Source organism: Mustela nigripes, chromosome 1 (genome assembly GCF_022355385.1).
Source record: "Mustela nigripes isolate SB6536 chromosome 1, MUSNIG.SB6536, whole genome shotgun sequence".
NCBI lineage: Eukaryota > Metazoa > Chordata > Mammalia > Carnivora > Mustelidae > Mustela > Mustela nigripes.
In genome coordinates, this window is record NC_081557.1 from 8,749,441 (window position 1) to 8,767,289 (window position 17,849).

At 60.2% G+C, this 17,849-nt stretch overlaps 3 protein-coding genes across 8 annotated transcripts; 2 read left to right on the forward strand and 1 right to left on the reverse strand.

Annotated features, from left to right (window-relative positions):
- Positions 1 to 788: 788 nt before the first annotated feature.
- B3GAT3 (beta-1,3-glucuronyltransferase 3) lies at positions 789 to 5,355 on the forward strand. 2 transcript variants are annotated; one of them, XM_059404043.1, is made up of 5 exons: positions 789 to 965; positions 2,086 to 2,260; positions 3,656 to 4,016; positions 4,187 to 4,477; positions 4,850 to 5,355. In XM_059404043.1, exons 1-5 carry the CDS (start codon positions 884 to 886, stop codon positions 4,946 to 4,948), a joined length of 1,008 nt encoding a protein of 335 aa, XP_059260026.1. In that variant the 5' UTR covers positions 789 to 883; the 3' UTR covers positions 4,949 to 5,355. The 2 variants fall into 2 exon arrangements, with proteins under 2 accessions (XP_059260026.1, XP_059260037.1); XM_059404054.1 differs by having other exon boundaries at positions 2,122 to 2,260.
- A 148-nt stretch (positions 5,356 to 5,503) lies between these two features.
- Positions 5,504 to 7,576, reverse strand: ROM1 (retinal outer segment membrane protein 1). The gene is made up of 3 exons (XM_059404035.1): positions 6,802 to 7,576; positions 6,154 to 6,400; positions 5,504 to 6,037 (listed from the first exon to the last, which is right to left on the reverse strand). Exons 1-3 carry the CDS (start codon positions 7,389 to 7,391, stop codon positions 5,819 to 5,821), a joined length of 1,056 nt encoding a protein of 351 aa, XP_059260018.1. The 5' UTR covers positions 7,392 to 7,576; the 3' UTR covers positions 5,504 to 5,818.
- A 115-nt stretch (positions 7,577 to 7,691) lies between these two features.
- Positions 7,692 to 17,690, forward strand: EML3 (EMAP like 3). 5 transcript variants are annotated; one of them, XM_059403981.1, is made up of 22 exons: positions 7,698 to 8,234; positions 9,053 to 9,224; positions 9,299 to 9,559; positions 9,654 to 9,767; positions 10,884 to 10,951; positions 11,109 to 11,232; positions 11,457 to 11,627; positions 11,805 to 11,874; positions 11,963 to 12,073; positions 12,326 to 12,421; positions 12,822 to 12,977; positions 13,139 to 13,280; positions 13,729 to 13,880; positions 13,962 to 14,087; positions 14,175 to 14,306; positions 14,764 to 14,831; positions 15,568 to 15,656; positions 15,729 to 15,826; positions 15,963 to 16,050; positions 16,538 to 16,636; positions 16,918 to 17,048; positions 17,137 to 17,427. In XM_059403981.1, exons 1-22 carry the CDS (start codon positions 8,213 to 8,215, stop codon positions 17,338 to 17,340), a joined length of 2,694 nt encoding a protein of 897 aa, XP_059259964.1. In that variant the 5' UTR covers positions 7,698 to 8,212; the 3' UTR covers positions 17,341 to 17,427. The 5 variants fall into 5 exon arrangements, with proteins under 5 accessions (XP_059259954.1, XP_059259944.1, XP_059259964.1 ...); XM_059403989.1 differs by having other exon boundaries at positions 9,302 to 9,559; XM_059403971.1 differs by lacking the exon at positions 16,918 to 17,048 and having other exon boundaries at positions 7,692 to 8,234; positions 11,112 to 11,232; positions 17,137 to 17,690.
- The last annotated feature ends 159 nt before the right edge of the window (positions 17,691 to 17,849 follow it).

The following is a 17,849-nucleotide window of genomic DNA, read 5'->3' on the forward strand; positions in this document are numbered from 1 at the left end:
CGATCCCAGGACCCTGAGATCATGACCTGAGCCGAAGGCAGCGGCTTAAACCACTGAGCCACCCAGGCGCCCGGTTGTGGGTTTTTTGTGTGTTTTTTTTTTTTTTTAGGGAAAATGACTGCTCAGGAAGGCTCATGCTTATGAGTAGTTAAGGGATGTGTTCATGCAATTCTCAGTTCAAATATTGCCAGTTTCCCGGGAGGTAGTGCATGCCTTGGCACCCCGCTCCTAACCCCCACCCCCCATACACCGCGACCCCTATTGTCAACCATGTAGGGAACGTGCATTAGAGGGAGCTAGAGATTCCAGATGGGATATAGAAAACTGCTTAGTGACAATTCGTAGTTTTTGTCAACCTTGGTTACTTGTCCGTAAAATGGGGACAATGCCACCTATCTCAGCATTGGAGTGAGATGCAATGCGTGAGAGACACCCAGAGCACAGGCCTGACACGTGAAGTCCTACACTTCGATCATTCGTGTAACAAGCATTTATAGAACTGTTACTGGGTTCTGTGTCTGGTAAGGGAATGAATGGAAATCAGGAGGAAATCCGCGCGCAGGGACTGGAGTTCAGAGTCGCTCCCACTGCCCGCCACGCGAGCTTGCCACGCCGGATGTGACGTCACCCACTCCCGTGGTTCCCAGAACCAGGCTGTGGGACCGGAAATTAACCCGAGGGGCGGGGTGCAGACTGACCGGAAGTGGGCTCGGGAGGGCGCCGCGGGCCCCAGCTCGCGGGAGCCGGTGTAGGGAAGCGTGGGGAAGGCGGGACACGGGGCGGGGCCGCTGCAGGGGCGGGGTCTGCAGGCTGGCGGGTGGGGGGCGGGGACCCCCTCGTCCCCCCGGACCCCGCCTGCCCCGGCGCGGGTGGCGGCACCGCCATGAAGCTGAAGCTGAAGAACGTGTTTCTCGCCTACTTCCTGGTGTCGATCGCCGGCCTCCTCTACGCGCTGGTGCAGCTCGGTGAGCGGGGCGGGGCGGGGGGGCGGCGGGCTCGCCGGAGAGCGCCCGCCGCCGTGGATCCCGCCCTAGGGATGAACCCCCGCGCAGACACCCTTCAGCCGGCTCGGCCCTCCGATGGCCCTCTGCGGCCGCCAGCGCACTCCCCTCTAGGATGCGCCGCGGCTTCCCTCCGCACCTCGGATGGAATGCAGACTCCTTCCCAGAGTCCGCAGGGCCCCGCATGATCCTGTGGCCGTCAGCCTTTCCAACCCCTTCCCTTCCCACTCGCTCGCTCTGCTCCGGCCCCACTGGCTGCATGACAGTTTCTCGAAAAGCCCACGCTCATTGCTCTCTCAAGCTCTTAACCTGTTCTTGCGGGCTGCGGTGCTTTTCTCCCTGCTCTTCCCTGGCCGCCGCTTTCTCATCCTTCAGGTCTCAGCTCAAATGTCACCGCCTCAGAGAGGCTTTCCCTGACCACTTTAGCTAGCGTAACTCTTCTTTTTCCGCATTCTCTTTTATTCTCTGCTTTTTTGTGTGTTTCCTTCTTGGCTCTTATCACAATTCGGAATGATTTTACGAATTTGTTTCTTTGGTCAGTGTCTGCTTCCTCCCCTAAACTGAAAGCTCCATGAAGGCAGGGACCATGTCTGCCCTGTTCCCTGCTGCATCCCCAGCACCTAAGGCTGCCCCTCACGAGGAGCATTCAATAAATATTTATCCAATAACGGAATCGATTAATTTTATGAGTCTCTGGTCACACAGCCAAGGGAACAGATGGAATGTTGCCTCTTACATAGAGAAACAGGGCTTAGGGCGTGATCCTCAGGTATTTAAAAGACTGCCCTGGTTCAGGAGATCTAGTTGTTCTTTATGGCTCCAGAAGGTAACCTTAGGATCAGCAGGTAGAAGGGATGGATGGAGGCTGCTGATCAGTTCAGTATCCGAATGAAAGCTGAAACAGATGGAATTGATTGCAGTTGGAGGGGGCTGCTGATGGAGGCCATGAGGTGTGGGAGAGGCTGTCGGGGAAGTTGTCAGGACACTCCAGCCCTGCCTAGGAGTTGAATGAGAAGGTTATGCCCCTTTGGGATGCTCAACATGCTGTGGTTCTCTGCCCCCCTTTCCTGCTTCCTGGGACCAGGTCAGCCATGTGACTGCCTCCCTCCCCTTCGCGCAGCGGCTGAGCAGCTTCGGCAGAAGGATCTGAGGATTTCCCAGCTGCAAGCCGATCTCCGCCGCCCACCCCCTGCCCCTGCCCAGCCCCCTGAACCTGAAGCCCTGCCTACTATCTATGTTGTTACCCCCACCTACGCCAGGTAACGGGCTCTGGTGTACCCAGGAGGCCTGCGTGGGCCGGGAGGTTGGGGTTGATGATGACTTTAGAGAGGAGCTGGGCCAGGGGATGTTCCTCAAACTGGGGCCTGCCAAATTACAGGGTAAATGAACCACATCTCTCCTCAAAGATCTGTGGGAAAAGGGTTGTTTTTCCAGTAAAAGAGACAGGGGTATGCTATGAAATAGAAGACACAGTTCCTAACAAATTTGAAGAAAGAACAAGAAAGTTTCAAAGAAATGTTGAGCTTGCCTCTGAGTTCGCTTTCTCTCTCTCGGGGATCCTTTGGTGAGAAAGTTGGAGGATCCCTGACTAAATTGAAGTAGGAAAGGGCTTGGCCTGACAGTCAAACTAGAATCTAGAAATAGTTGCACCAGCTGTGATTTACAGCATGTTTACTTTCTACCAGACACTGTGCTAAGTAAGAGCTTTACTTTTTTTTTTTTTAAATTAAAATGTAGCTTTCTCCTTGTACAAACCAACTGGGAAACATGGTTTTGGATCTATAGCTAAAGAGCCTGCTGACACCTGCCTGGAATCAGGTGGCTGACCCGTGTAGGCACAGGCAGCTCTAGACCCTGTCCTCTTCCATACACACAGCATCAACCCTGGGGCAGAGCAGTCTTCAGGATAAAGAAGCCTGGCCACACCTTCCCAGTTTCTTGTCTAAACTTAGGAAAACCCTCCCGTGGAGAGGAATGAGGCAAAGAGCTCCTCTAAATCTCTCTACTTAGAAACCCAGGCAGAGGACCTGGCCCTTCTGGTATTTTATTTTATTATTTTTTAAAAAAGATTTATTTATTTATTTGACAGATCGTAAGTAGGCAGAGAGGCAGGCAGAGAGAGAGGGGGAGAGTCCGATGTGGGGCTCAATCCCAGGACCCCGAGATCCTGGCCTGAGTCAAAAGCAGAGGCTTAACCCACTAAGCCACCCAGGCGCCCCCCTCTTGATATTTTAGAAAGTCATTATAATTGAACCTTTAAGACAGCACGGTGGTAAAGTACCGTTATTCTCATTTTCCTAGCCAAGGAGACTGAGGCTTGGGGAGATCTGACCCATTTCCCCCAGTGTCTCACCTACTCACTTACAGAGCTGGCATTCAAACCCAGATCTGATTCCAAAGCCTGTGACCTTAACCTGTAGTCTCCCACAGCCAGAGCCTTGGGGTTGGGGGGGGGTTCCAGACATGGGCTGCAGGAACAGGGCAGGGGAGCTCGGTGTGAAACTGATAGGCGAGAAAGAGAATTTGGGTATTGGCTCGGGAAAGACCATGGGGGATACCGGAATGGGCCCGGGAGAAGTTATGTGTATTGGCCGGCAGGCGGGAGCAGATGGTACTGAGCCCTACCCCCCCGCCTTGCCTCTTTCCCCCTGCAGGCTGGTGCAGAAAGCCGAGCTGGTGCGGCTGTCCCAGACACTGAGCCTGGTGCCCCGGCTGCACTGGCTGCTGGTGGAGGATGCCGAGGGCCCCACCCCACTGGTCTCCCGGCTGCTGGCTGGCTCGGGCCTCCTCTTCACACACCTGGCGGTCCTCACCCCCAAGGCCCAGCGGCTCAGGGAGGGCGAACCCGGGTGGGTTCGGCCCCGTGGGGTAGAGCAACGGAACAGGGCCCTGGACTGGCTCCGGAGTGGAGGGGGCGCTGTGGGGGGAGAGAAGGACCCCCCTCCAGCCGGCACGAGGGGAGTCGTGTACTTTGCAGATGATGACAACACCTACAGCCGGGAACTCTTCGAGGAGGTAAGCCCCTCCCCACCCCTCTAGGGTGGGGTTGGGGAAAGAGGCAGGTGGGGCCAGCCTCACCTGTTGCCTTGGTGACCGGTGTGAGGAGGGGGAAGCAGTGGGGCCGCGTGACCCCCGTGGCCCTGGGCCACCCCCCTGTCTGTTTCTTTTCTCCTGACCTCTCTTAGATGCGCTGGACCCGTGGTGTCTCAGTGTGGCCTGTGGGCCTGGTGGGCGGCCTGCGATTCGAGGGCCCTCGGGTACAGGATGGCCGGGTCGTGGGCTTCCACACAGCGTGGGAGCCCAACAGGCCCTTCCCAGTGGATATGGCAGGATTTGCTGTCGCCCTGCCCTTGCTGTTGGCTAAGCCCAGTGCCCAGTTTGATGCCACCGCTCCCCGGGGCCACCTGGAGAGCAGTCTCCTGAGCCACCTCGTGGATCCCAAGGACCTGGAGCCGCGGGCAGCCAATTGCACTCGGGTAAGGAGCTGGAGATGGGCCGAAATCCGGCTCTGGGATATGGAGGGGTGATGGGGGAAGCGGAGCAAGGCCTCGTGGAGGACGCTCAGAGGATGGGCTTTTGGACCAGGAGGGACCCTCTAGAGCCCGGATTCAACTCTGCTTACTCTGCTGCAGGGGAAGCTGGGAGCCAGGTCGGCAAGGGGTCTCCTGCCACGCTGTCTCCTGGGCATCCACATAGCATGGGGGTGGCGGGGGGAGGGGGGGCTGCCCTTCACACTTCACAGCGGACGCTGTGTGTGTAGAGGGGGTGAGAGAATGCGTTCCATGCTGAGGGCCCCAGAGGCCTCATGCCAGCCGGGCCCAGCCCTAACCGAAGCGCGCCCGGGACAGGTTCTGGTGTGGCACACACGGACAGAGAAACCCAAGATGAAGCAGGAAGAGCAGCTCCAGCGGCAGGGCCGAGGCTCAGACCCAGCTGTGGAGGTGTGACGGCAATCCCCACCCTGACCACTGCCTCTCGTTCAGGCACGAACCTGGGGGACTGGGCCCCTGGCCTGCCCAGGATGCAGTTTTCCAAATCCTGACCCCCTCAGAGCCGGGGGCGGCCCCCTCTGCCCCCTCAGCCCCAGGGCGTGGCCCAGCTGCTTCTCCCCTCCCCCAGCCTGCCATGTGGCACTGCCCACAGGCTGGGGACAAGCGGCCCTTGTGTTGAGTCGGGTCAGCCCTGTCTGGGGCGGAGCAGCAGGACAGACGCTCAGGAGGGAGGGCTGCTGAGCAACTGGGTAACTTATTGGGGCTGGGCATGCGTTGGGGGGCTGGAGGAGCTGGGCCGGACCCTCCCCACCTGAGCATGCTGACCCCCCTCCTACCTCCAGAATAAAAGATCTCAAGCTGGAGGGGCCTCTGGTTTCCTTCGTTGCGCATGTCTGGTTCTTGCATTTGACCCTCACCAGAGTCCAAAAACCTGGGCGTCCTGGCTTCTCTGTCAGACAGAAATCAGCTCTCCCAGGGCCCCCCACCCCCTTGAAGAGGAAGGTCAGTGGCTTCCATCCAAAAGCTTTATTGAATCTGTGTGCAAGGAGCAGTCTCTGGTCATTCCCGCGTCTCCTTCCCCACACCCTGGGCGCCTTCTGTTCCCTGGGTGGCTCTTAGCCACAGGGGCTAGGGCCTGGACACCTAGTTTTCTCGCCAATGCCCCTCCACCCCATCCAGCTCTGTGACTGACATTCGCTCCTCCTCTAATCCCAGGAACCACCACCACCACCATCATGTGGAGGCTCAGTAAGGAGTTGTGAGGTTTTCAGTCCTGTCCGTCCCTCCCCATGCCCCCTCCCAGTCTCCACCCCAAGCTTCAGGCCACTAGGCCTCAGGGAGACCCTCCTCAGGGGGTGCCTCTTCTGGTGGGGCCTCCTCAGGTGTGGGCCTGTGAGCCACCCCTCCCTGTCGCCATGCCGTTTTCAGCATGTCCTTCAGCCCGCTAGGAAAGAGATAGCCCTGGGTGTCTCCCTCCGCGTCAATGACTCCTTCAAGCCCCTCCAAGGCCGTCTGCAGGTACCGCAGGCCCAGGAGCACCAGGATCTGTGGGGAAGGCAAGGGGAGAGACGTCCGTGTGGGTCAAGTGCTCCCGGGGCCAGCGCTGGAGGCAGCGAGTGTTCCCCTGAGGAGGGGAGCCCTTGGACACTTGGCTGACTCACCTGCAGCAGGAAGGTGACAGCCAGCCCGCCGCCCAGCACGCTCGCCAAGTCCTGCAGGTGCCCCAGCAGCACCCCATGGCATCCTTGGGCCCAGAGGTTTAGGTTGGGCTGACGGGGATCGAAGAGAGGGTGGGCGTGGGGCTCCGAGAGCCGGCTTTGCAGGCAAGGTCTGGGCGAGTGGGGGTTGCAGCAGGAGAAAGGGACACCGTCGATCAGATACAGGCCTTCCACGTTGCTCTGGATCCGGCTGCAAGGGGAGGGGCAGGGGTGTTAGGATGGCTGGAAATAGAGGCCAGGGGAGAAACTGCAGGGCACAGGAGCTGAGAATTGAAACAACACGAGAGACCTTTCCTGACTGGTTTACCACCGCGTGCAGTGTGAGGCATGCACAATTCATTCATCTTTACAGTAAGTCTGTAAGGTGGGTCCTATGATCTCCAAACTACAGAGGAGGAAACGGGCCCAGAGCAGTTTGGTAATGTGCCCTGGGTCACACACCTAATAAATGGCAGATCTGTAACCAATTCTCTCAGTCCCTTCGCTCTATTTATTGCCTGTGGGGTGAGGTGGGTTTTAAGGGCGGAGGAGGTGAGGGAGGGGAAGGAGGCTAGGAGGAGGGGCGGGGGAGGGGAGAAACCAAACACTCACTCCACCACCTCCTGGTCGTTGGGATCCAAGTAACGGCTGCTGACCCACTGGATGCCAAACCAGTCTTTGTACCCGTGGCGCCCGCAGCAGTGGTGCCTCAGCTGGAGTTCATCCAACAGCCGTTTGGCATGACAGTGTCCGGGCACCTCTGTGTCTTTGTAGTGAGCCAAGGCAGTCCCCAGGCCATCCTCCAGCCCAGCGTCCAGACTCCCAGGTAAAGCCAGGGCCAGCCCCAGGGCTAGGATCAGAAGACCCCCGCCGCCCGCAGTGCCAAGCACCAGCAGGGGGCCCAGAACCTTTCGCCAGGGAGGGTACTGAGCCGCGTCCAGGCTGGCCCTGCTGGCTCCCGCACCCACCAGTCCTGTGCCCAGAGCCCCCAAACCGGCAGCCAGGGCCACCTGGGGCAGGGCAGCAAAGGGGCAGGAGGGAGCCATGAAAGTGCGGAGGAGCCACAGCTGGGCCAGGAGGTGCCCGCTATATAGGAGGGCGAGGCCACCGGCCAGCGCCAGCAGCCAGGAGAGGAGCCAGAGCCCCTGTGCCAGACGGATGCGGGGCTGGAGGGGCAGCACCAGGGGCAACACCGGCGCCATCTCCCATCTCTGCCCAAGGAAAAGCAGAGCGGTCGGGGACGAAGGTTGGCAGGGACAGGATGCTGAGTCAGCCTAGCCCGGCTTGAGCTGGGCTAATGCCACCCTGACCCCAATACCCTGGGAATCCGCCCACCCCCCAGCCTTAATAACCCGCTGCCCCCGCTCCTGCCAGTCCCAAGTCGAGATGCCTTGGCCTAGCCCCTTAGGGAAAGCCCCGCCCCCGGGCTAAGGGCCCAGTTCGTGACCCCGCCCCTGCCCCTCGCGGAAGTGGGGAGGGGCGGGTCGGCTCTGGCCCTAGGGGCTAGGGGCTGGGGCGCGGAGACAAGGACCCCAGGGAGTCCGGGGGCGGGGATCCCGGAAGGGCCTGGAGGGCGGAGACCCGGAGGGGGCCCGGGGGTCAGCGAGTTGGCCCTGCCCGGGTCCCGAGCGGCGAGGCCCGGACAGGGAGGGGTTACCAGGCGGCCCGGCCTCCCCCCTCCACCTCGTCCCGCCCCCCCTCCCGCGCTTCCTGGCGGCTCCGCGTCCGGCGCCTGTTTGTGCCGCGGCGCTGGGGCCCGGGACGGCCCCGCCACCCCACCCCCGGGAGCCGAGAACGGCCCCGGGAGAGTCCGAGGTCCCGGCGGGCCCCGGAGCCTGCTGCCCCCGCCCCACAGCGCCCCCTCCAGGCCCTTTCCCCTCGCCCGACAGCGCCCCCGGGGGGTGGCACGGCACCCGCGCGCGCGCGCGCCCCGGGGTGCTTCCCCTTCCCCTCTCCCTGGCCATGGCCCCGGCGGCTTAGAAGCCTCCTCCGCCGCCGCCGCTCGGAGCAAGCCGGGGGCCGGATGGACGGGGCCGGGGGGCCCGGTGAGTACGGGGCGGGGCGGGCGGCGTGCCCCTTCCCGGAGCGCCGGCCGGTCGGCCGCTGCCAGAGCCCCACGGCTGTCTGGTGGCGTCCCCGCGTGCTTCTCGGCCTCAGGGGCTCTGAGCATCCTCCACTGGTCCTCAGGTCGCTCTCCCTAGTTATTTGGATCTCCTGCTGTCATTTCCAACTTCTTCAACGCCATCCACTCCCCGTGTTACTCTGGGCCCCTGGGTGTTTCTCTGTCCCCTGCCTTATTCTGGGCCTCTTCTCCTGGTTTTGTGGGTCGTTTTACTTCTGACCCGTTACCCTGGGACCTTCTCTATGACTGCGTCTCCGCTGATACCCTCTCCGGTCATTCTCGATCTCTTCTCCTGGTCGTCTGAGCCCTCAGACGACTGTACTCTCGTGTCCCCCTCTCCTTTCGCGCCCCTCCTCAGTTTCTCTCTCTTCCCTGGAGACTGGCGTCTGCTCTGGGGTGGGCCGTCATCCTTCACCCGCTCTGCGCCTCACTCTGTGGTTCCCACGTTCCTGGGCAGTACTCCATATTTCCCCCCTGGTACTCCACGGTACTCCCTGTCTTTGCGGAGGCTGAGACAGCAGCAGGAAGGGAGCGCTGCCAGACTCCTCGCCCTCCCTGGCCAGAAGGAGGCCCTTGATCCTCTACCACCCGTCTCCTCCCCTCTGGGCCACCCTCCAAGCCTGGGGCTGCTTTAAGGGGGTAGTCCTATTGGACGAATGCAAAGTTGGGGGTAGACAGCATCCGCTCAACCCTTTCTCCCCGTGGTGGGTACATTCTGAGTGCCTCTTGCCCTTTTCCCAGGTGAGGGCCCTGCTCAGGAGGCCCTGCAGTCCTTGAGCCGGCGGCTTCAGGTGCAAGAGAAGGAGATGGAGCTGGTTAAGGCAGCCCTGGCCGAGGCCCTCCGCCTGCTGCGGCTGCACGCGCCCCCCAACCCCCTGCAGGACCCTGGCACACCTGCTCCAACCCGAGATAGGTATGCCTGTTGTCACACACCCTCTTCCTTCCAGGGATCTCTAGGGGCATCAGGTTGATTCACTGTCTCCCCAGCAGCCCTGCCGCGCCCCCAGGACTGCCCCCCACGTGCGGCCCCTCCTTGGTGAGCCGGGGCACCCAGACCGAGACCGAGGTGGAGACGGAGCCATCCCCGGGCCCCCCTAGCCTGAGCAATGGGCCCCCAGCCCCCCAGGGGGGCAGTGAAGAGCCTGGTGGGACCCAGTCGGAAGGAGGGGGCAGCAGCAGCAGTGGTGCTGGTTCCCCTGGCCCCCCGGGGATCCTCAGGCTTGTGCAGTCCCCGCAGCGCGCTGACACGTAAGTGTCCTGCGGCAGAAGCCAGGAGGGCTGGGAGGACTGGGGAGCACGAGCAGAGGGAATGATCCTGACCTGCTCACTATGCTCCTACCAGGCCACGGAGAAATTCTTCCTCCTCCTCATCCCCCTCAGAGCGGCCTCGGCAGAAACTCTCCCGGAAGGCAGCTTCCTCGGCTAACCTGTTGCTGCGGTCAGGGAGCACGGAGAGGTGGGCCAGCCTGCCCCGCCCCCTGCCCCTCTCTACCCCACCCACCCCAGGCTCAGGCTCTTGATTTTCCATATCCCTCACCTCAATTCCCTGGGTGGGGTGGGGGGACCTCATTGCCCAACAGGAAGAAAGGAACAAGTGCTCCTGGGGCACCTGCTGTGTACCCGGCCCTGTGCTAAACCCTCGACCTTCTCCACCTCATTCAGTTCCCACGACATCCTTGGGGGGTAGGTGGTCTCTTGCTGTTCATTGGCCAGGTGAGGAAGCAGGCTCAGAGAGGGTAAGTCATTTGCCTGGGGTCACACAGCTAGAGCTTGGATTCAAACCCTACTCTTCCTGACTCCGGCTCTACTGTATCACCGCAAACCTTCCAAGATTCTAAGAGGTACTGAAAGCTGTCCTGATTTTCACAGATGATTGTTTTCGGAGTTTCAGCCCTACCCCTCAGCTCCACCTGCCTCTACCCCCTCCCCCAATCTACCAGGCTTTATTTCTAACCAACTGAGCCACCCAAGCGTCCTAACAGGCTTTATTTCTAGAGAGCAAGGGGAAATCCTAGTGGCTGAGTATAATTGTCTCAGAGTACCTACAGGGCTCAGGCCCCCTGAGTGTTTATTCGAGCCCTGTTCTTGGTCTCCTTTATTCTCTCAAGAAACATTACTGCTTTATGATCTAGTGAGAGCTGTTTGGGGAATTCACCTGTTACTTTCCTCTGGTGAGAGAAGGACTTTCTGGCTCATATCCCAGACCCTGAAAGGCAGGGCTGGTGTACCTTTCTGGATTCACTTTGGTCCCATTTTACAGATGGAGAAATGAAAAGGTCAACCAGAAGCCTGGTGGTCTAGAGGAGAGGGCCCCCCCTTGCCTTGCCGCACTGTCTCTCACAGGCTTTAGGGCTTTGTGCCATGTGCTCTGCCCCTTTAGCCTAAATCTTCTCATCTCTTATGTAGTGATGAAAGTCCCCATCTCCTGGGGGCCCTGAATGCTCCGAATGCAGACTAATGGCCGGCAGACCTTGTTGGGTATCTAGAGGAACCTCCTTTCTTGTGTCCTGCCCTTTCCCACTTAGGTCTTGGAACCTGACCCCATCCCTCTGCTTTTCTCTCTTCCCAACAGCCGTGGGGGGAAAGAACCTCTCTCCAGCCCTGGGGGTCCTGGGTCTCGGAGGAGCAACTATAATTTGGGTATGTACAGAGGAGTCTGGAAGAGCTGGGATGACAGATTTGGGGTTTGGGCTACAGCCCCAGGAGCTATTGTGGGGGACCTGTGAGGTGTGGTGGGTAGAGTTTTCTTGAAAGGGAGGCTGCAGGGTGGTGGTTGACACCCCCCTTCTCTCTGTAGAAGGCATCTCAGTGAAAATGTTCCTTCGCGGCCGCCCCATTACCATGTACATCCCGTCTGGCATCCGCAGCCTTGAGGAGCTGCCCAGCGGCCCACCCCCGGAGACCCTCAGCCTTGACTGGGTGTATCCTGCCCCCTCCAGTCCCACGGGAGCCACCTTTCCCATCTTGGGGACCCCCCAGCTTCTCGATGGTTTCTCCCCGGGTCCGTGGGATCAGGAAGCCCTCTGACTCCTCCCCCACCATCCTTTGCTGATGGTGCTGCCAGCCAGAAGCTCTTTTGTTGCCCCCTCTCTACCTCATTCTGCCCTTGGTCTGACCCTTTCCTTGACTGTGATCCCCACTCCAGTTATGGGTACAGGGGTCGTGACTCCCGCTCTAATCTGTTTGTGCTGCGCTCTGGGGAGGTGGTCTACTTTATTGCCTGTGTGGTGGTGCTGTACCGGCCCGAGGGAGGCCCAGGGGGCCCTGGAGGTGGCGGCCAGAGACATTACCGGGGCCACACGGACTGCGTTCGATGGTGAGGGGCCCAGGGCCTGGGAGTGGGCAGCTCTAGGCATGGGGGCGGTGGCCTTGGCAGGAACGGGGTCTGGGTGGGTGTGGAGGAGCAGGAGGGCTCTCCAAGCACGGAGGACGTGTCCTGGGGGGGTCTTGAGAGACCGACCCCCTTCCCTAGAGCGTCTCCTCCCCCACTTAGCCTGGCCGTCCACCCGGATGGTGTCCGTGTAGCTTCAGGACAGACAGCTGGAGTGGATAAAGATGGCAAGGTAAGGCCAAAGTCCAATACCAGGCAGACGGGATGAAATTCCAGCCTGGCTTTCCTTCGAGTCCCTGACCCCTTTCTGACGCCCCCAGCCCCTGCAGCCGGTGGTTCACGTCTGGGACTCAGAGACCCTGCTGAAGCTGCAGGAGATTGGACTGGGGGCCTTCGAGCGGGGCGTGGGAGCCTTGGCTTTCTCAGTGGCGGTGAGCCAGCCCCAAAGCCTCTAGATCCCCGGCTTCCTTGCCCAGGCACCTCCTTGAACTTCACCAGTGACGCCTCCAAAGTTCTGGCCTTCTGGAACCCCACCCCCAACCCCAAGCCGATTTTCCTGAGAAAGGGACAGGTGTCCATTCCTCCTGCCTGTTCCAGCCGTGATGGCAGCCCTTGCCTAATGACTGGGAGCCCACACCCCTCTAGGCCTCACTCGGCCTCACCGATGTGTCCCCCATTCTCAGGATCAGGGTGCTTTTCTTTGTGTCGTGGATGATTCCAATGAACACATGCTGTCAGTGTGGGACTGCAGCCGAGGCACGAAGCTGGCTGAGATTAAGGTGAGGAGGGAGTCCAGGTGGCCTGGCATGGCCGTGAGGTTAGGGAGCTGAGAGCAGGGGAGTACAGAGCGAACTCCAGACTTCCCTGTACCTTGACGTCATTTCTGGCTGGGTCACCTGGAGTGAAGCCTCTTAGCCTCTCCGAGGCTGTGAAAGGGAACTATGGAAGTTTCTGGTCTCCGGAGAGATCCATTGCGTGTCAGGCATTAGGGTGGTCCCGGCATCGTGAGTGACTGGGAGGGGGGGCGCTCTTAGGGGACCAGGGCCTGGGTCCGGAAGGAAGGCTTGTCTTGGGGTTTCCGAGCTTCCGCAGACCAGCTGTCAGGATGCAAACTGAAAAGTGGAGTAAAGTGAGGGTGCTCAGGGCTTGGGACGGCTGAATCTGGTGTCTTCCCTTCAGAGTACCAATGACTCGGTTTTGGCCGTTGGCTTCAGCCCTCGTGACAGCAGTTGCATTGTCACCAGCGGGAAATCCCACGTCCACTTCTGGAACTGGAGTGGAGGAACAGGGGTTCCTGGGAACGGGACCCTCACCCGGAAACAGGGTGTCTTTGGGGTGAGGCGTGGATGGGTGCAGGGTGGTGTGGGAGGACAGAATGGAGGTGGAGGTATTGGGCTGAGTACTGTAGACCCTGGTCCCCCCAAATGGCAATGGTCCGTGACTTCCGGTCTCCGCCCTTCCCTCTGACCCCTGCTCTCTGCTCGCCTCTCCCCCAGAAATACAAGAAACCCAAGTTTATCCCCTGCTTTGTGTTCCTCCCGGATGGAGACATTCTCACTGGGGATTCAGAGGGGAACATTCTCACCTGGGGGCGGAGCCTCTCAGATTCCAGAACCCCAGGCAGGGGTGGGGCCAAAGGTATGCGGTTGAGGGTGGTGGCTTCTGGGGAGTCTAGTACCCCAGAGGGTCTGTGGGAATAGAGAAGAGGATGTTCTTTTTTTTTTTCTTTTTACCATGACAGTTGATGGTTGTCTAGGGGCCCTCTAGGAGGGCTGTCTAGCAGGGTAGGGACATCATGGCAAAGGGGCAGAGCTGGGGCTTTGGGAATCTGCCAGATTCTGGGTTCACATTCCAGTTTTGCCTCTGGTTGTTTGGCCTTTAGGAAGTTACCTCACATCTTTGGTCCTCAGTTGTCCAGTTTGTAAACTGGGGAAAATAGTAGCCGAGGATCAGAGACCGTGTTCAGCCGGTACTCAACAGCTGGGAGTTATTACTCCGTTTGGGACAGCCAGGGCTGCTCCAGTGGCCCACTTCCTGGCACCCCGATTGCCAAGATGTTTTTGCCAACTCATGTTTTTGCCCACAGAGACCTACGGGATTGTGGCCCAGGCCCACGCTCACGAAGGTTCCATCTTTGCCCTGTGTCTCCGGCGGGACGGGACTGTGCTGAGTGGCGGCGGACGGGACCGCCGGCTGGTCCAGTGGGGGCCGGGATTGGTGGCCCTCCAGGAGGCGGAGGTGAGGGCTAGGCTGGTGTCAGGGGAGGGAGGAGGAAGAGGAATGGCCAGTGGATCCCTGACTTTTGCCGCCATCCCGCAGATTCCTGAACACTTTGGGGCTGTGCGGGCCATTGCGGAGGGGCTGGGCTCTGAGCTGCTGGTGGGAACCACGAAGAATGCATTGCTGAGGGGAGATCTGGCCCAGGGCTTCTCTCCTGTAATCCAGGTTGGTCCCCCACCCCCAGGGGTCCAGGGAGGAGGTGGGAAGAGCTACCGAGGCGGGGCAGAGGTTACAGGCTGTGCTCTGCTGCAGGGCCACACGGATGAGCTCTGGGGGCTCTGCACGCATCCCTTCCAGAACCGCTTCCTCACCTGTGGCCACGACCGGCAGCTCTGCCTGTGGGATGGGGAGGGCCATGCACTGGCCTGGAGCATTGACCTCAAGGTAGAGCCCTGTGTCCCTGGCTCCCCAATGCCACACCCACCATGGCTTCTGTGGCCACCACTCTTTCCCTAACATCCTCTTCCCTTCTCCCTGGAGGCAGCCAGTTTGTACTGGTATGGCCAAATGGGCTACTTAAAATCTGCTGTGCAGATGCCTCCAGTGCCCCCTGAACACTGCCCCCCTGCCCCTGAGCCCCCCGACCTCCCCCTCGCTCCAGCAACAAATGGTTAATTCTCCAGCACAGCTTCCCAGCTCAGTTCTGGTTGTTAAATATTTTGAGTATCACCTCATTTGAGCTCCAGGGACACCCTGCCTCCACCCCAGGTCTACTGTCCCTCTCCTCCCCGTCTCATCCTTGGGAGGAGAAGGCTTTGGTGTTACCAACATGACGAGGTGTCCATTCGGGAACCTTCCCTAGAAAGGCATCTTCTTAAATTCACCTTTTCCCCGCTCCCAGGAGACTGGTCTCTGTGCTGACTTCCACCCCAGTGGGGCAGTTGTGGCTGTAGGACTGAACACAGGGAGGTGAGAGGAGCCAGGATTCCTGGGAGGGGCAAGCAGGAGGTATGGGAAGGCTTCCCCGGTAATGGGGTGTGTGCGGGGGGGGGGGGGGGGGGGGGAGGAGTGTGGCTCCTTCCTGCTCAGGGGCCCCAACTGCACCTCTCCCTCCTCAGTGCTTTTCTCTGCAGCCCAGGCCTCCCCTGCTCTCCTGTGGCAACTGTCATCACACTCAACCACTCTCCCCTCCAAACCTGGGAGTGGAGGAGGTGGCAGCTTAGGATAGAGAAGCAGTGGGGGTGGGAAGGGTTTGGGAGAGACTAACAAAGGGAAGTGCCAGGCTTGCGACTCCATTAGGTCCTCCTTTCTTAGAGGCATCAGAAGCTTCTCAGCCTTTCTCTCTCCTCGGCCCCTTCCCGTTTCCTAGCATACGAATTGAGTGTTGGGGGTGCCTGAGGGGTTCCGTTGTTAAGCATCCAACTCTTTGATTTCGGCTCAGGTCATGATCTCATCAGGGTCGTGAGATCGAGAGCCGTGTGTGGGCTCTGTGCTACGCATGGAGCCTGCTTAAGGTTCCCTTTCTGCCTCTCCCTCTGCCCCTTCCCCCACTCTCCCTCTCTTAAAAAAACAAAACAAAAAAACTGGTGGTGACTTGTCCACATCACAGCCTTTCTGTTGGTGTATCTGAGACTCTCCAACTTGCCAACCCCCACCTTGACCAGGACAGGTAACCTCACACGGGCTTTCCACCCCTCCCTTCCAGGTGGCTGGTTTTGGACACAGAGACCCGAGAGATTGTGTCGGACATCACTGATGGCAATGAGCAGCTCTCAGTGGTCCGGTATAGCCCAGGTGGGAGCCACCCCCTACCCCAGACCTAGACCTATCCCTGGCCCTTCCCTCTCTGAGTGAGTGTCTTTGTAGATGGGTTGTACCTGGCCATCGGTTCCCATGACAACATGATCTACATCTATAGTGTTTCCAGTGATGGGGCCAAGTCCAGCCGCTTTGGCCGCTGTGTGGTGAGGAGGCTGGGCTGGAGGGTGGGGGGGCATTGCCAGAGCAGGTAAACTCCCTGAAGGGGGTCTCATGCACTAAGGGGCATGTGAGGAAGGGAAACAGTATCTACATTTTTAGTCTCTTGACCCTTTCTCCTAGGGTCACTCCAGCTTCATCACTCACCTTGACTGGTCCAAGGATGGGAGTTTCATCATGTCCAATTCTGGGGACTATGAGATCCTTTACTGTGAGTGGAAGGAAGGGAGAGCATGGGGAATGGGTAACCTGGTGGGTTTCATTTGTTTGGCAGGGGGTGCTCCTGGTTGGGAGGGGTTGAAGGAGAATAGGTAGAGAGGCTGTGGCTTAGAGAGGGGGAGATGGGTTGGAATTGTACAGAGGAGAAACACTATGATTTGGGATTCCTCCCTCCCCCAGTTTTACACATCTTTCCCCATGAGGACTTGAAAAATGTACTAGGAAGAGGTTGTTTTGGACAAGTTTGTCAGGGCAGGTGTGGAGGGACTGACTTATCTAGGGAGGAGGAACTGATGAGAAGCTGTCAGGAGAACTTGAGCCAAGAATTCAGGAAGCACATGGGGCTAGGTTTTGGCTTGGGCTGAGGGCTGCTACCACGGTGACCAGATCACACGCAGGTCTTTCCAGCCTGCCTGTCTCCGTGTCTTCCCCACTGAGGGCTGGGTTAGAGCTGAGCTGGGTGGGCTCTCTCTGTCCAGGGGATGTGGTTGGAGGCTGCAAGCTGCTGAGGAATCGCTACGACAGCCGAGACCGGGAGTGGGCCACTTACACCTGCGTGCTGGGCTTCCACGTCTATGGTGAGCAGGGCCTTGGAACCTTTAGGGAGGGGTGGGGGGGTCGGGGGCAAGGTGGAGCCCGGCCTGGGCTCGGAATGCGGGGCATGCGTCGAGGGGTGGGCGTCGAGAAACTGGCAGATCCAGCCCGGGAGGCCCCTCAGGCCCTGGGCTGTCGGGACTGGGAAGGATTGCCTGGAACGCGGCCAGTGGGTGGCCGAGGCTGCCTGAGCGCCGGGAACGGTGCGGCCCGGGGCGTGGGTGGCCAAGGGGAGAGGCCTCACTGAGGCGGGCCGCCGTCCTAGGCGTGTGGCCAGACGGCTCGGATGGCACCGACATCAACTCCCTGTGTCGCTCCCACAACGAGCGCGTGGTGGCCGTGGCCGACGACTTCTGCAAAGTGCACCTGTTCCAGTACCCGTGCGCGCGCGCCAAGGTGAGGCCTCCTGGGGCCTCTGGGGTCGGGCGGGCCGGATAGGCCCGGGGCTCCGGGGCCACCGCAACTCGTCTTCCCTCTCGCCCAGGCGCCAAGCCTCGTGTACGGCGGCCACGGCAGCCACGTGACCAGCGTCCGGTTCACGCACGACGACTCGCACCTCATCTCGCTGGGGGGCAAGGACGCCAGCATCTTCCAATGGCGAGTGCTGGGCGCTGGAGGCGCGGGGCCGGCGCCCACCACGCCCTCTCGAACGCCCTCCCTGTCCCCCGCCTCCTCTCTCGACGTCTGACCGCTGCGGGAGGGGACCCACCGGCCCTGCGGCGCGGCTCCGCCCCACCCGAAACCCCTAGGACCAGGGGCCGACCTTTCCTGGACTTCGAGACATTCCCGATTGCGCGTTTCCCTGGAGGGGGCGAATGGCACCCCCGCACACACTGTAGAGACCCGCTGGCTGAGCCGGGCAGCCCCAGCCTGGGCCCTGACTCCCGCCGCCTGCTGAGGGGCAATAAACCAAAAGCAAAGTCGCCTCCCAGTCCTTTTGTGGGGCTCGGCTGGGTGCCTCCGGGGCCCTGTGGGGGTGGCGATGAAGAAAAAGAGGAGTTTGGAAAGGGTAGGGGAGCGTAGGCCACTCATGCAAATAACAGGCAAAGCCGCTTGCAAATAACCCGGCGGAGCGCGAAGGCGCGCGAGTCCTTCGGGGCCGCAGGCGGAGCTGTGGGGCTCGGGCAAGGAGAGAGTTAAGCCCAACTCTTCTCCCGCCCTCGGGGGAGGGGCCGAGCTGCAACGGAAATAACCGAG

Excerpts from the sequence above, each read along its gene's own strand:
- EML3 (XM_059403971.1), top strand. The coding sequence starts at position 8,213 with ATGGACGGGGCCGGGGGGCCCG. Across the intron at positions 9,225-9,298 it reads CCTGCTCCAACCCGAGATAG|CAGCCCTGCCGCGCCCCCAG; the intron begins GTATGCCTGTTG and ends CTGTCTCCCCAG. Across the intron at positions 12,422-12,821 it reads CGAAGCTGGCTGAGATTAAG|AGTACCAATGACTCGGTTTT; the intron begins GTGAGGAGGGAG and ends TCTTCCCTTCAG.
- B3GAT3 (XM_059404043.1), top strand. The coding sequence starts at position 884 with ATGAAGCTGAAGCTGAAGAACGTGTTTCTCGCCTACTTCCTGGTGTCG. Across the intron at positions 966-2,085 it reads CTACGCGCTGGTGCAGCTCG|GTCAGCCATGTGACTGCCTC; the intron begins GTGAGCGGGGCG and ends TCCTGGGACCAG. Across the intron at positions 4,017-4,186 it reads GCCGGGAACTCTTCGAGGAG|ATGCGCTGGACCCGTGGTGT; the intron begins GTAAGCCCCTCC and ends GACCTCTCTTAG.
- ROM1 (XM_059404035.1), bottom strand. The coding sequence starts at position 7,391 with ATGGCGCCGGTGTTGCCCCTGGTGCTGCCCCTCCAGCCCCGCATCCGT. Across the intron at positions 6,401-6,801 it reads AACGACCAGGAGGTGGTGGA|CCGGATCCAGAGCAACGTGG; the intron begins GTGAGTGTTTGG and ends CTCCCCTTGCAG. Across the intron at positions 6,038-6,153 it reads CTGTCACCTTCCTGCTGCAG|ATCCTGGTGCTCCTGGGCCT; the intron begins GTGAGTCAGCCA and ends CCTTCCCCACAG.